Source organism: Muntiacus reevesi, chromosome 8 (genome assembly GCF_963930625.1).
Source record: "Muntiacus reevesi chromosome 8, mMunRee1.1, whole genome shotgun sequence".
Taxonomy (NCBI): Eukaryota; Metazoa; Chordata; class Mammalia; order Artiodactyla; family Cervidae; genus Muntiacus; species Muntiacus reevesi.
In genome coordinates, this window is record NC_089256.1 from 29,045,657 (window position 1) to 29,062,632 (window position 16,976).

General features: G+C 37.5%; 1 protein-coding gene across 5 annotated transcripts in view; it reads left to right on the forward strand.

The window, feature by feature from the left end:
- DYRK1A (dual specificity tyrosine phosphorylation regulated kinase 1A) overlaps window positions 1-16,976 on the forward strand; it is a 143,275-nt gene that overhangs the window by 109,564 nt on the left and 16,735 nt on the right. For all 5 annotated transcript variants that reach the window (XM_065943567.1, XM_065943565.1, XM_065943568.1 and 2 more), the window contains 4 exons: window positions 1,102-1,249; window positions 5,003-5,289; window positions 7,786-7,932; window positions 9,672-9,812. In XM_065943567.1, the coding sequence (XP_065799639.1) occupies window positions 1,102-1,249; window positions 5,003-5,289; window positions 7,786-7,932; window positions 9,672-9,812 (723 nt within the window). The remainder of the gene's footprint in view (window positions 1-1,101; window positions 1,250-5,002; window positions 5,290-7,785; window positions 7,933-9,671; window positions 9,813-16,976) is intronic.

Genomic DNA, 16,976 nt, shown 5'->3' on the forward strand with positions numbered 1-16,976 from the left:
TCAGAGCACTTCAGGGGTCAAGGGGGCGGGGTAGGGAGAGAGGACAGTGTCTGGTCTCCAAACAACTAAACCAGACTCTCTGTGACTGGATTCTGAGCATTGGTATTTTTGAAAACAGTCTACTGAATGTGTCATTCGGGGTTGGAAGCATTGCTTTAGCACTGAGCCGGTTAACTATTTGCTAAGTCAGTGAATAGTTGGGCCCCTGTTAGTGTCCTTTGTCCTGGAGACCATTAGGATCTGGGCAGTGGACTGCAGCCCCTGGGACAGTCTCCATGGTCAGTGAAACAGAAGAATATCAGACCCACTCAGTCAGAGGTTTCCATGGGTCCCTCTGATTTAAAAGACACATAAGATTAACTTTTTGCACAAATACAGTTTTTAAACTATGTATTTTCTAATTTATGTGTAAATTTGTTTTACACATAAATTTGTTTTTTAAATGAGTAAAATTTTAAACTAGAGGTGTGCATAGTGATTTGCACATGACTGTTCTGCTTCCTTAGCATTCATTCTCATTTTAAAACTCAAAATCCCCTAATTACAGCATTTTAAACTTATTTCCTGGTAATTTGTTTATCACTTTTTTTAAGCATAAACTAATTCTTCTGGTATATGTCTTAAGTTTTTATCTATGAGAATATAATTTAAATTTAGAAAGTTATCTACATTTTTCAGATAACTTAAAACCTTTTAAGTATCACACATATGCTTGGAATTTAAACCAGCTGTGTTGTTTTTTTTTTTTTAATTAAAAGAATAGAAGAATTGTTTTAATGATGCTATTTAGTGAGAAGTTTAAAAAAAACCAAAGTACATGTCAAGATTCATAGTTTACTTCTGAAGGAGGAAAATTGTCTAATTTTAAGAAAGTTGTCTGTTTTGTGGATGTTTAAAAATACTGTAAGGATGTGAAAGAAACCCATTTGAAAAATTGATTTAAAGTAACAAAGTAGTAAATAGATGCTGCTGAATGGAAATGAGTAGGATCTCTCTTAGTCAGGACGGTCAGAGAAAGAGTTAGATAAATGTACAATTAAGGTGAACTATAAGCTGTTATTAATTTGTTCATTGATGAAATATTTTTTTTTTCTTTTTTAGGTTGTAAAGGCATATGATCGTGTGGAACAGGAATGGGTTGCCATTAAAATAATAAAGAACAAGAAGGCTTTTCTGAATCAAGCCCAGATAGAAGTGCGACTTCTTGAGCTCATGAACAAACATGACACTGAAATGAAATACTACATAGGTAAACAGGCAAACAAGGCACAGTGTGCCCTAACCCAGACGGTTTGAGCTAGTGATTATTCTTGTATGAAAAATATGTTAATTTTATCTTAAAGTGATTGAATAAAAAATTCAGCTGTTTCGGTTGGGAGGGCATCAATTTATATATGTTACTTAATCTACCAGTAGTATTTTAAATCTTTGGGAATGTGCATTCCAGGTGTATGTAGTGTAAAAACAAATGAGAGTCGCATCTTTTGTTTTCCAACTTGCATGCATCATTTGTTTGCTCTAATGATGCTTGTTTATCTAGAGAGTTCTCTTTCTGTTAACTCTAATCATTCTAGTACAGTTCAGAAATTAGAAGTGAGCGATTATGTTGTTAATGGTTACAGAAGCATTTTTGGAATGTCTGAGCCAAAATGTCAGGCTCTTCTTGAGAAATAGTAACCCACATTTCTTGAACTCCTACTGTGTTCCTTATGCTTTTCTTCCATCGTGTGTAGCCATAGGAGTCCTTTACAGAAGGAATTAATAGTAGAATCCTTATATGACAGGTTGTTTGTACAAAGAGTAACACACCCAAGGTTGCAGGGTTTTTGGAGTGAGAATCTTAATCTGCTTTGATCTAACTCCAGAGCTTATTCTGTTTCCTTATCCTGTCTTGTTTCTTTTGAGTACAGAAAGAGGAGCCAGAAGAATTATGAAACTAGTGAAGTCTAGGGTCAATTGATACGTGGGCAAAACATCTTCTAATTATACATTCTTTAATACTGTTCTTAATCAAAGCAAGACCATTGATCGTCAGACACCACTATTAGTTTATGTGTTACTAAGAATCAGATTGTTGCCAACTGTGAAAACAAGATGCTGTTAGTTTTAAGATAGAGACTTTTGTTGTTGTTCAGTCGCTCAGTCCTGTCTGACTCTTTGTGACCTCATGGACTGTAGCATACCAGGCTCCTCTGTCCTCCACTATCTCACAGAGTTTGCTCAATTTCATGTCCTTTGAGTTGGTCATTTTCTTCCACCTCCTTCTCCTTTTACCTTCAATCTTTCCCAGCATCATGGTGTTTTCCAGTGAGTCGGCCCTTCATATCAGTTGGCCAAAGCGTTTTAGCTTCAGCTACAGCAACAATGAATAAAGACTTTAGGACCAATTAATTATAGACTGTAAAAAAAAAATAGATGTGTATTAGCAACTCACGTCAGAAATGCTAGCTTTACCTGATAAGCATGAGGTTAAGTTTTATTAGCAAAGTCCTGTTTAAGAAATGAAGAGAGAGTGTTATGTTTCTTGGTCCTCCCAAAATAATAGAAACAGAAACAAAAAATTGATGTTTAAAGGTGTATGGTTCAGATAGGTTTCGTTTATGGAACACCCTTCACTCCCCATTGATATAATAAAATGAGCTTATACTGTTTTTTTCTTACTGTCTTTGTAGATCTGATATAACCCATAGTAATAACATTTGTGTTTAAGATCCTTTCTTTTCACATTCATTGCGTGTTTGCTGTTCACTCTCAGTGAACTTAGTGTGAGGCGGGCACTTCTCCATTCAAGGGCCTTAGGAGGCTAGGAAGGACATTCTAAGGATGCTTGACTTACAGTCTTTGAACATACCTCCCCTCTTCTTCCTCACTCTTGTGTGTTTTATTTTGAAGTTTTGCTTAAATAGTAGAGAAAATGTTGATAGCATCACTATAATTATGTATTTCTGCTTTATTGAAAGAAAACACAGAATGTTAGCTACTTGGTTAACTTATAATAATTATTATTTTTGTTTTTAATAAACTGATTTTAGTGATTGCAGGAATCATTACAGATAGTCTTGGATGAGTTTTTTTTTTTTAGGTTCTTATTTAGGAGATGATGAACTCACGTACAGTGTCTCAAGAAACTGAGGTTCTGTACTGAAAAAAGCACAGAGAACTTTAGACACAGCCCTGTCAGTAGAGTTAATACATGAAATTTAAGGTGGCTGGAAGTTGTATTGCTCTTTTATGGTATAAATAACTTTAATTTTGAAATGATTTGATCCATTTACTCTGAGTTTTACAGTCTTAAGTCTTTGAACTTAAAAAAAAAAAATCTACTTTTTTACTGAATAGCATAATTTCTTATCTGGATTATTTGGTACCTGCCATGGTCTAGTTAAAAAAGCATTCAGTTTAGGTCTAAAACAGTCTTGCCAACCCTCCATTTTCCCCAAAGCTCAGTTTAAAAAACGGAACATACATATTTGTGTCTGAGCTTTGACAGTGTCTTTAGTGCTCAGCACTTTTATAGATGCTCAGTAAGTGAATGATGAATCAGTGGAGTTGAGTGGATTGATCTTCCATCAGAAGAACATTCTGATCACAGCTTCTTAGAGGGATTTTCATAGTTACATTTGAATTCTGACATCAGTTACCTTTTGCACTCCTCTAGTGGCTGCTGCTTAATTAGATCAAAACTGTTACTTGGACCATGTCTCTGGGGTATCTTCTGTCATATGGAGCTGTGTTCTTCATTTTAAACCTATGAGCTTGGTGATTAAGAGCAGATATTAGACATTCTTCTGTAACTTGCTGAGAGTTGAGTTGTACTGTGGACTCCTGTAGAGCTGTGGTAGTAGTTGTATTGTGTTACTTATCCCGACTTTCCATCATTTGTGTCTGGAATGCTCTAAAAACAAGAATGGCGAGCTTCCAGGGAGGCAGTTCAGGTCTACCACCAAGACGGCAGTGTATGCCTGTGCTCAGGAACCAGACACTGAGTAATGCCATAGTTATTCCAGATGGATCTGTAGAGAAACGTCTGTCTAAATTATACCAAAAGGCCAAAATGGAGGTAGCCTTGACAGATGGTGGTTTTCTGTCATTTCAGTTGAGTTACAGGTGCTCAGTTTGGTATATGTGAGAGCTGTCATTGAGAAGGGCAGTGACTTCCTCTGGTGTGAAATTAGCATTAACACTCAACAGCACAACTTTTCAAAGTGGTTTATTGACTGTTAAGCCTTTTAAGAAGGTCAGTAGTGACACCAAGTAATGTATTCTATACTCTTTCCCCATTCATAAGCCTACTCATAATTTTTCTTGTGATGGAGCTTTATTTTGAAATTTCCCCAAAGCTTCAATCTTGAATAAGAATCCTATGTACCAGTTTGATGAACATAATCAAATATACTGATTATGAATTCTTAGTACCTTACAACATGATTTCAAAGCCTTTGCTGTATTTGCCTGAAAGAAAAAAAGTCTTCATTTGACAATTGTTTTAGAAAATTATTGGTGAGATCTAAGGCTTAGCAGAGCAGATTGTGTATATATATCAAAGCCTTCCCAGAGAGGGCTGCCACGGACAGCGTTGCCACAGGCTGGAGATTCCAGTGGGTGGAGCTTAGATGAAGCCATGAGGTGTAGGGCTTTCTGGAAGTCAGCAGTGTTTTCTCCTACATGTGAGGATAAAATCATTATTCGCAGTGTGTCAGCTTGCTGCTTGTGTTCTCAGACCTGACTTGGGCCTTCTGGTGGGACTTCTTACGTTACACTGCTTACTGGCGGACACTGGACAGTACATTGATTCAGCAGATGGCCAGTTTGAACATTCTTAACTGCTGACAGAATGTACTGCTTACTGCAGAATGCTCATCTCCCAATTTTAATTTGATAAACTCTACATTTGACATTGGCATTTTATAGAGTATTGTAGAGTTCACGTATGTGTTATTCTCATTTTTTTTTTTTTTTTGGTATGTATAATTTAAAAAGAAATTTTTTTTTTCTCTTTCAGTGCATTTAAAACGCCACTTTATGTTTCGAAACCATCTCTGTTTAGTTTTTGAAATGCTGTCCTACAACCTCTACGACTTGTTGAGGAACACCAATTTTCGAGGTGTCTCCTTGAACCTAACACGAAAGTTTGCACAACAGATGTGCACTGCACTGCTTTTCCTTGCGACTCCAGAACTTAGTATCATTCACTGTGACCTAAAACCTGAGAATATCCTTCTTTGTAACCCTAAACGCAGTGCAATCAAGATTGTTGACTTTGGCAGTTCTTGTCAGTTGGGGCAGAGGGTAAGTATATTGCAGAACTTGTGGTTTAAAATTAGAATTTGGTAAAACAGTGTAAGTAGATACTGAAATCTTACTAATATGTATACAATTTGAAGGTAATTACAGTGTTGTTATCTTTAAAATCTTGAATTACCTGTGTTGATACCTGTTTGGGGTAATACCTTTTAAAATGCAAACTTTGATAGTAATACTTTGAATTAGAAGGTATTTGTTCTTCAAAGTTTATGTTGAATTATGTGTGTGCTAAAAGAGAGAAAACAGGATGGATATAGATTATGACATGTGTCCAAGCTAATGGACACATTGATTTGGTTTAGTTGCTAAGTTGTGTCCGACTCTTGTGACCCCATGGACTGTAGCCTGCTAGGTTCCCCTGTCCATGGGATTCTCTAGGCAAGAATACTAGAATGGGATCTTCTTCTCCAGGGGATCTTCCCCACCCAGGGATCGAACCTGGGTCTCCTGCATTGCAGTCAGATTCTTTACCAACTGAGCCACAAGGGAAGCCCAATGGACATATTAGTTTGTGCTAAACAAACATGTTTTTGAGTGCTAAAAGCAAACATGTCCATAGCAATAAGTAGATTTAGGTTTAGTTGATATAGGAAAGCAAATTTTTCCTTCTATTCTTTCTGGCATTATGAAAACTACTCTGTTTTGCATATAAAACAAAAGTTATAGGTTGTTCTCTTTGAAACCAACTAGGATCACTATTTGGTAATACTTTATTTAAAATGTTTGTTTACTTGTAGGTATTGAACTTGCATTTCTTTTTTTTTTTAAAGGTAAAAACATAACTGACTTTCAGATATTAGTGTTTCATATTGGGTTTCCATTTCTTGTTTTTCCAAAGTAGTGAAATTTTCAGTCTTGTCCAACTTTATTCTAGCTTTTAAATAAACTAGGTTAATTTAATCATAAAGGTTTATCACCAGTTAACAGGATTGTCCTTTTGTTACTTCCTGCAAATTATGGTAGCAGTGCTGTATTGAAATAATTTTTTTAAATGGAAGGAATAGGAAGCAAAGTTTGCAGTTTCAGTGCCTCTGGAAATCAAGAGATGCTCGTAGTTGTTAATAAGGGATAGAGTGTATTATAAATGGAAAATATGTGCCTACATTGAGTCATTTGAATAGATTTTAAGACTTGCAAAATTTTTTCCTATTTGAACCAAGTTGTATACTCTATGCTAATATCAAACATTACTATCTCTCTCCTGCCAGATGGAGACCACTATATCTTTAGCTCAGTGACTTTTTAATTATTGGGTTGGCCAAAAGTTCGTTCAGGTTTTTCCATTGCTTGGAAAAACCCGAGCGAAATTTTTGGCCAACGCGATATGTAAATGTGTCAGAATCCCATGGGAAATCATTTCCAAAATAGACATGCAGCGGCCTTCCTCCAGGTCTGCTGGCTCAGTGTCAGAAGGTAGCAGGGTACAGCCTTGCAGATACCCCACTACTGCTCTGCAGATCACTGACTGGGTAGGTAGGTGACAGAATTCTTTCATAAACTGGGAAACACGAGTCTCAGTAGTAGCTTGTCTTGGGGCTGCAGGGTGCTCTTGGCTTCTAAAAACTCGGTAGTGTAATTCTTCTTCCTGGTCCCTTTCAGTTAGACTTTCTTCACTTCGAGAAGACCTTAAAGTCGGGTTGACCTGCCTGTGGGTTCCTGAGCTGATTCTCAGAGGTTCAGCTGGAGTTTGGGGTGGGCCCCCGCAGCTTTCTGAGAAAGTGTCTTGGTGCCACTGGCTGCCCGGTTTAAGTTAGCAGGGTGTTGTTTGGTTTTCTCCCTTTTAAAATAAAGCTATCTTTGCTTTCGTGATATTTCTGGATACAAATTTTAAGTGGCCAAGTGAAGATGAATTGATCTCTGAAGACATTCTCAGATTATTCCATTGCAAATAATCCATTTCAAGATTTTCTAGGAAGTCTTAGGATGGATGGAGGCTGATTGGGTATAGAAGTGATTAGTCAGAAATGACCCCCAATGGAATCTTTGCATGGCTGTGTTTCTAGATTTATCTGTGAGACTAGTACAGTACAGATGTCTGAATTTTCAATTACATTGTGCTGAGTTTGACTCTTAACACTTCGAATTAACCTGAAGAAATTTCATTCTTTAAGTTAATTTAAATATAATTTAGCTGTTAAATTAGTGGTAGCCACAGCAGCAAAGAGTAGTTAGCAGGGAAATAAATTGTTCTCAATCATATTTTCTTCTAATAAGGCATTATTGTTTTAGGATGTATCTTGAGTACCAGTTAGGACTGAACTAAATAAAGGGCTTGAATTTTTAATAGATGCATATTTTGCATTTCTGAGTCAGAGTTACTACTCCCTTGAAACATTTAGTTCTTTAAAACAATATTCATAGTCTAATGTTGAAATCAGTAAACATTACTGATAACCCAGTTATTTTTTTTCTGTTGATGTTAGACTTGTGTTCTTTATACAGTGTTGACTCCAGTTAAACTGTTCCTGAAATCTATTTCAGATATACCAATACATTCAGAGTCGCTTTTATCGGTCTCCAGAGGTGCTGCTGGGAATGCCTTATGACCTTGCGATTGACATGTGGTCGCTCGGGTGCATCTTGGTGGAAATGCACACTGGAGAGCCTCTCTTCAGTGGAGCCAATGAGGTGCGTACATGGTTTCTGTCTGTTCTCAGTCACTGACAGTGTGACCTGGAAGCTGGTTTTAGGAAAATGGTCTGTTTATCAACCTAAATCATTCAAGTGTTTGGTCAGTTTTAAAGTTGCTTTATCCATTTAAAATTATTTCAATTATATAATGGTGAGTTTAGAATTATGAGATGGGAAGTGAGATCTTTAAATCTACCAGTGAAGGGGAATAGTAAATTACATTAGAAAATGTTAAGTCTTTTGGTATAAATTTTACCGATTTTAAGTATAATAACAGAAAAAGATGATAGTGATGAAATGAGGAACAATCCTAAAAACACTGTAAATTTTGAGAGTATGATGTGGAATTAAAGTATTAATAAATGATGACCAGTGGGATTGATAGATATATTTGATCTGAATAATTTAGGGTAAATTAGGACTCCAGAATTTTGGAGCTGCAGACGAAGCGTAATTCTTGTAGTCAACAGGTGTTCGGTCTGTGTTCTTAGAAGATCTTTGGAGGTCAGAGTCAGTGGTGGGAAGGTGAGGGCAAGGGAGGGGGTGGTCTAAGCTCTGTACAGTTGGAGGAACGACTTTCATTGTCTTTAAAACTGTGGAGTTTTTTGTTTGTTTTGTTTTTAAAGAAAAATTAACCATTGCAGATTATGATCAGTCCATTCATTTATACATGAGAAAAGAAAGGCTAATGAAGTTTCATGACACGTCAGTCAAGTAGTGTCAGAAACCTGTCCCTTCCTCCTTCCTGCTAGCTCATTTCACTCTCGCCAGTGAGCTGCTCTTTGGCAGTAATTGCTGTAGTGTGTATTTGTTTTTCTTTGAATAATAAATAATATAAAGGTAATAGTACCTTTTTCATGGACTTAAGCACCGTTAAGATCACCTGTGAAGCTTCAGTGGCTGCCGTCTCCCGCATGGTGAAACCAGAACCCTTTGAGTAGCTGGGAAGCCCCTCCCTCTCTCTGCCTCCCGACCTCTCTCCGCCTGTCCCTCTGTCCATCTCCCTGCCCAGTCCCCCCACCCCGTCCCTCCCAGCACACAGCCCCCTTTCAGGTCCCTTGGAGGCCAGAGGGCCCACACGTTCGTGCCTGGGGGCTTTTACTCTGGCCCTTGCTTTTCTCTCCTGTCACCTGCTTGTGAAGCCTTTCACGACACCCTGTTTTAAGTTGCAGTGCCCCCCTCGCTCTCACGTCCTTTTAATTTTCTCCCTGTTCTTAGTTAGTAGCCGATAGATCTGATTATGTGTGTGTTCCTTGATGATCTCTTCCTCTGTAACATAAACTTCTGGCAAAGATTTTTGTCTTTGTTCCAGTGGACATGGTTTCTAGCATATAATAGACATTTGGGTTTTTGAGTGAATAAATTTGCCCTTTAAAAGATACTTTTTTATTGGGTCCACACTTTATTAAGCCTTTCATTTTTTTTTTCCCATTCTCCCCAAATTTTAACTTTGCAATCCCATCCAATCATTCCTTATTTTCCATTGTATCCATGATCACCTGCCATCCCATAGATGTATGTATGTGTTTGCTGAATCATCTGCCCTCCCCTCTGTGGAATGTGGGACTTGGGGAGGTAGGGGCGTTGTCTCTTTTGTTCATTATTGTGTATTTACTGCCCACAGGAGTGCCTGACACACAGGATAAACTCTCTTAATCATTTGTGAATGGATGAGCCAGATGTAGGGTGTTTTACAGCAGAAATTATAGGTTTTTTTGTTTTTGTTTTTAATACAGGTAGATCAGATGAATAAAATAGTGGAAGTTCTGGGTATTCCGCCTGCTCATATTCTTGACCAAGCACCAAAAGCAAGAAAGTTCTTTGAGAAGTTGCCAGATGGCACTTGGAACTTAAAGAAGACCAAAGACGGAAAACGGGTAAAATAGGGAAATAATATTTTTGAGCCTTTGTTACTTTCACTGATTGTCTTTTATAACACATTTTTTAATTTATTTGAAATCAGCGTTACTGAAGTCGGCTGTTAACGGTAGTTCTGTTGATGACTTGGGTATAGATTTTCTTCACAAGCTGGTTTTAGCTTGACCTGAGCTATCTGTACGACCTGAACAATGTTAGGTTAATGCTCAGTAGTCTCTTTAAGTCTTCATTTTGAAACTGTCTGCCTGCCTTTTGAGACTGCTGATCAAATCACCATGCCTTGTTTCCACAGTAGAGTCAGTCAGTTTGACCTTTCTCCTGGTTTCTCCTGGCTTGGGTATACATTGGAATCGCAGTTAAGAGTGTTGCATCTGGGAACAGTAGAAGTCATAACTGCAGTGAATGGCCTTTTTTTGTAGTTCAGATGAGAGTAAAGGATTTCTGACTTAAGCAGTTTGTGATAAGAATCTGAACTGACTGGATGGTCCTTTGGTAGATTTCAGTTTCTTAGCTTGGATAACGGGGATTTCACATCTCCAGAATCTTTCAAAGTGAGGGTTTTAATGTGTTGGATATGTTTTAGTAATTTTCTCCTATTGAGAACTTTTCAGGCATCTAAAATAAACCATGTCAGTTTAGTAGAATAAATGGTGACAATTTTGCATCTTGATTTACGTCTTTGTTTTATATATCTGAAAATAATCATATGTTTTGTCACCTAGTTTGTTTCTAGTATTAGATGAATATACTGTATAAATATATGATTGTTATACACACACCAGACACTTTATGATTGTAGTTCTGCATTTTAACACGTAAGAAATTTTATTTTTGCTACAGTTTTTATTTTGCCCTTGAGTTTTAGCGGCACTGCCACCAGGTGTCATTTCCAGTGAACTGAAGGTGATGCTCATTTGCTGTAACTCACCTTCAGCTCTGGAGCCTTAACTTCTGATATCAAGTGGATTTTAATAAGAATATATATATATATGTAAAACGGTATCTTTCACAACTGATTTGTAACTTGCTGCATTCTGCCTTGTTCTCTAACGTTTGAGGCAGCGCAATACCCAGCAGCTCAGTTACGTCTGCTCCCCACAGGAAGGGATGGAAAATACCAAGCAGACATCCTGGGTCCTTCCGCCTCTGTCCACTTGCCTCCATCAGCCATGGCCCCTCTTCCCAGGGGAGTCCTTCTTAGCTTCACCAGCATTCAGAGTAGCTCTTACAGTTCATTTTTAATTAGCATGGAGTATATGATGCCTGCTTTACATTTTTCTTTCTCTCTGATACATACTACTACTACTTTTTCCAGTTGGAAGTCTTTTTTTCTTCTGCTAAAATTTTTTTTTATGTAAATGAAACATTTATTCATTTCCTCAATCACTGCCTTATAAAACCACAGTTAAGTCACAATGGACTGTAACCTATCATTTTCCCAAAATTGAACTGTAATTATTATTATTTTAAATTATTTGAGGGGAGCGTTTCACTCAGAAGAGTAGATTATTTTTTCCCTTAAAATTGAAAGTATCTTGACCTATGTTTAATATACATTAATTAACTGTAGAATTCATGAGATTTTCCCAAGCTACAGTTAAGCGACTGACTTAAGAAACTTAATTTTTTAAAATGTAAAATAATTACTCCTTTTTAAACAGAAATAAATTTCCAGCAACAAAAAAAATCAAATCTGTAACCAAATGGTTACATTATGAAGATACACTAGGGATTTTAACCATGAATATGAAGAGATGTGCATGTACTATCTTTGGGTGTACTTCCTGAGGTTATTTCCTTAGTGATTTTATTTTTACTTTTATGTTCTCATTTTGTTTCAAGAGCCCATTTTGGCTTCCTAGTAATGAGACCCATACCTACTGGCTATTTTTTTTTCCTTTGGTGGGAGAGGGTGAAGATTTAAGATTATAAATGATACTTTTTTGTTGAAGTATAATTTATGTACAAGATGGATATTTTAAGTTTTCACTGTTGTGTTTTAATTTTTATTTACAACAGTATATCCACTGCCTAAAACATGATGTAGACTACTCCCATCACCTCTGTCATCCACTCTCAGTTTCTGATTTCTGTCATCCTAGGTTAGTTTTGACTGTTCATAGGCAGAATTCATTTAAGTGTAATCCTGAAGTATTTATTATTTTGTTTCTTTCACGTAACAGACATTATTTTTGGAGATTTGTCTGTAGTGTGTCTCAGAAATCACTCTATTTTATTACTTCACAGTCCTTCGTTGAATGGAAATACCATAATTGATCTGTATTTACCTGTCATTGGATGTTTGGGTTGCTTCTAGTTTAGGACTGTTAGCAATAAGGCTACTGGGAACATTTTGTATCAATTTCTGTACACATAAGTTTTCGTTTTTCTGGGGTCACTACTTACAATTGCCAGATCATAGGGTGTCTTGTGTGTTTTCTTTCTTAAGAAAATACCAGTTTCCCAAGGTTCTCTCATTTTGTATTCCCACAAGGTTATGAGAGATCCAGTTGCATGACATGCTCGCCATTTCATGTGCATTTAGCCATTCTAATGGGTATGTAGTGGTTTTCATTTGACTTCTTCCTGATTGAGAATGTTGGCCTGGCCGGCTTTTCATGTGCTCAGTAGCCATTCGCGTATCTTCTTTGGTGACCATCTTGCTAGTCTTTTGCCCATTTGTTATCAGGATGTTTGATTATTGGGCTGTGGAAGTTTTTAATATAGTGGACGTCAGTCCTCTGTCACCCGTGTGCCAGTATTTATCCCCAGATTCTGGGCTGTCTGCTTCTTTTCTTAGTAGCTGTTTTTAATAAACAAAAACTTAATTTTTTTATGAACAGTATTTTTTTAATTCTTAGAAATCTTTACCTCCCTCAGGTTTGTGAAGATGCTCTCCTTTAAACGTTTTGAATGAGCTGTTGTGGTCGCTTCACAGTGCTGTGTCAGTGCCAGGGGTGCAGCACGGCGATGCAGTCACACACACACACACAGACACACACACAGACACACACACACACACACACACACACACACACACACACACACACAGACACACACACACACACACACACACACGGCTCTCTCCCTGCAGGCGGCCACAGAGTTGAGCGCAGCATGCCAGGTGCTGCTTAGGAGGGCCTCGTTGGCTCTCTGCTGTGTATTTAGTGCTGTGTGTCTCTTATTCCTAATTTAGCCCTCCCACATCCGCTTTCCCTTTGCTAACCATAAATTTGTTTTCTGTCTCTGGGTCTGTTTCTGTTTTGAAAATAAATTCATTTGTATCTTTTTTAGATTTCACTTATGAGTAATCTATTTGAAATAATTTCACTCAATATGATCATCTCTAGGTCCATCCATGTTGCTGCAAATGGCATTATTTCATTCTTTTATATCACTGAGTAATATTTCACTGTATGTGTGTGAAATAACACCACCACATCTTCTTTATCTAGTCATCTGTCGTTGGACACTCAGGTTGCTTCCATGTCTTGGCTATTGTAAATAGGTCTGCAGTGAACATTGGGGTACATTTATCTTTTTCAATTAGTTTTTTTCTGGATATTTGCCTAGGAATGGGATTGCAGTATGATATGGTAACTCTGTTTTTAGTTTCTTAAGGAACCTCCATACTCTTCCCCATAGTGGCTGCACCAGGTTACAGCCCCACTAACACTGGAGGCGGATTCTCTTTTCTCTTCTCCGGGATTTATCATGTATAGATTTTTCCATGATGGCCATTGTGAGCAGCGGGAGGTGGTACTTCATCATAGTTTTGATTTGCATTTCTCTAATAATTAAAGTGACGTTGCATATCCTCTCATGTGCTTGTTGGTCTTTTGTTGGGGAATCTTTGCATCCTTACGTTATGTGTGTCTGTGTATATTTTATCAATAACTGGGAGAAGTGTTCCTCTTTCATGATGATAATGGATTTGTCTTAATCTTCTTTTCGTTTTCTGGTTTTTGAAGCTTTCTTAATAGGTGTACCCATTTAGTATTGTTAGAACATGGTGATAAATTCAGTCTTTCATCACCTTGAAATGTTCCTTTTTCTCTTTAATATTTTCTTGTGTTTACTTTGTTTGATATTATTCAAGCTATACCAGTTTTCTAATTCTTAATACTTTCATAGTATTTTTTTAAATCCTTTTAGTGTAAACCTGTTCATACTTTTGTATGTAAAATGATTTTTAAATACAGAATGTAGTTTGAGTTATGCTTTTTAATCCAGTTGAATAGTATCTTTCTTTCACAATGAATTATTTGGTCCCTAGTTACTCAGAGGATTGGGTTTTAGACTTTTGCCATGTGTGTTTCTGCTTGTTTTATCTGTTGTTTGTTTCCCACTACTACTTTCCTGCCTTCTTTGGAGTTGAGTACTTTTGGTGTTTTATTTCATCTTTTCTTCCTGACTTTATAGCTATTCCTCTTTGTGTAATTGTTAGTGTTGCTCTTATTATATGCCTCTAACTTACCAGTTGACCTTAACAAAGTGTTACATAACTTGATAAGCTGTGTGATAACCATGTGCTTTTATCTAATGCCTTCCATCTTTTGTCATCATGTATCACTCATGCGTGCATTACATACCTCACAACACAACTGCCTAAATTACAAACGACATTTAGAAGAGATTTTAAGACACATAAAAGATAAAGATAGTAACAAGATCTTTTCAGGAGTTCCTTGACAGTCCAGTGGTTAGGACTTTTGAGCTTTCGCTGGCATGGCCCCAGGTTCAATCCCTTGTCAGGGAACTGTAAGATTCTACAAGCCACGCATTGTGGGCCAGGACCCCTCCCCTTCCCCTGCCACCCCCCTGCCCTGCCACACACACACACACACACACACACACAAGTTCTTTTTACCCATAGAGTTCTTCATTTCTTGTTATTGTTCCTCAGTTCCATCTGGTATTACATTCCTTTAGCCTGAAGAACTTCCTTTAACTTTTTAATTTTGTAGTCAGTAACTTCTGCTGATGAATTCTTTTCAATAGTTGTTTATCTGAAAATACCTTTATTCACCTTTATTTTTGAAAAGATTTTTCATGGATATGGAAGTTTCAGTGGATATAGAATTTTAGGCTTACATTTCAGCTAAAGAAAATGATGTTATGACATTGTTTTCTGTATTACATTGTTTCTGAGAAGTCATTGATTTTCCTAAGTAGTGTTTTCTTTTTCTTTTTTTATTCCCTCCCTCGCCCCAACCCCCCTAACTTTTTTTGTGCTACTTCTTCTGCAGGGCAAGGACTATTATTATTCATTTTAAGCAGTGTTTTCTTTATAAAATATTTCTCTCTTCTTCCCCCTGGCTGACTGTGATGCCCTCTTTTTTTTTTTTTTAATGTGTTTGATTTTTCAGCAGTTTGACTGGTAGGTTCTTGTGCATAGTTTTCTCTGTATTTATTTTCCGTGGAGTGTGCTGAATTTGTTAGGTCTGTCGGGTTGATATCTTTCATCAAAATCCTCAGACATTATCCTTTCAAATATTTGTTCTGCTTTCCTTCCTCTTCTTCTGGTAATTATCTACTTAAATATATGTTATGGTGCTTAATACCATCTTAGAGGTCTCTAGTTTATTCATCTTGTTTTCTTTTTGTATGTTAGTTTGAATCATTTCTTTGTCTGCTAGTTCACTCATTGTTTTCCTTCTGTTGAGCCCAGTCTGCTGTTAAGATCATTAAGTGGATTCTTCATTTATGATACTGCATTTTTTAGTTGTAGTGTTTTCACATTTTAATTTATCTTTAAAAATTAGTTTTAATTACCCACCTTCCCCAGTCAATTCACACATGTTGTCTAGCTTTTGAACTAAATTTTTAAAAAATTATAGTTAATTTTAAAATACTTATCTGCCACTTTCAGCTTTTGGGTTATTTTATATATGTGGATTTTCTACAATTTTTTTTTTTCCCACTTAACATGGACCCGCTTTTTGGTTTGTTTCTTGTGTCTGTAATTTTTTAAATGTATGCTGAACTTCCTGCATTTAAGAACAACCGAGGTAGAAGTAAGTCTTACTTTTCTATGGACTGAGACTTGGCTCCTCCTCTGTCAGTCTGCTGGTGTGATGAGACTTAGTTGGTTTCATTGTGCAGTGCAGCTGAGTCTGGGCTCTGTATTGTTTGTTTGCTTGACTTAGATTCTGTTCTCCACTGTCTTCATAGGTTTTAAGCAGTGTTTGGAGACTGGGGAGATCTTTTATATGTTATGCCTAGCCAACAGCCCACCCCTAATGTTCTGGGCCTCAGGGTGGTCTGTGTTCACACTGCTGCTCTGGCTCCAGCTTTGCCACGCTGGGGTCCTCCCTGAGGGGTCCTCACGGGGCGTCTGCCTGTCCCATCCTTAGGCCCAGCCACTCGTAGCTGTCCTCAATTGGTTTGGAGTTGGGCTGGATTCTCCCTCCTCACATCCGTGGCTTTCATTCCTTCTCCCACCGTAGTCTCTTCTTTCCTAGGAAAGACTTTCACTTTGCAGAGTTTAGTTAGCTCTGGTTTCTTTAATCCTCTGCACTCTGATAGGTTTCTTTTTTGATTAATTAATTCGGTTGCCCCAGGTCTCAGTGGCAGCACGTGGGGGTCTTTGCTGCCTCGTGGGGAATCTTCCGTAGCCTTTCGCGAGCTCCTGGGCATGAGGACAGCAGTTGTGGTGCGTGGGCTCAGCTGCTCTACGGCATGTGGGGGTTAGTTCCCTGACTAGGCCGGGAATCTGCGTTTCCTGAACCACAATGCAGGTTCTTAACCACTAGACCACCAGGTCCCTGATAGATTTTTAAAAGGCAGTGATTTTGTGGTTTGCCTGCCTGGCTTGTTCTTGATTTTGAAGTAAGAGTAATGGTCTCTTACAAATTGCTACATTGTACCTAGAAGCAAAATCTACTAATACTATGCTGAATAAATTCAGTGTTCATAGGGATTTTAAAGATTACCTGTTAAAATGAGTTTCTCGAAAATGTCAGCACATGTTAAAGGCAGTTTATTAAATGTATTTTCTAAAGTGAAGCATAAATAATTTGCTTTCAATTTTTTTTTTATCTGAATATAAGCAAGGTACGGTGTTAAACCCATGGTTCTTTATTAGGAGTGATGGCTAAAGCTTTAATGAGCCACTGTTACCTAGGAAGTGCACCTGAGTTTACAGGTGTATCGGGCAGAAA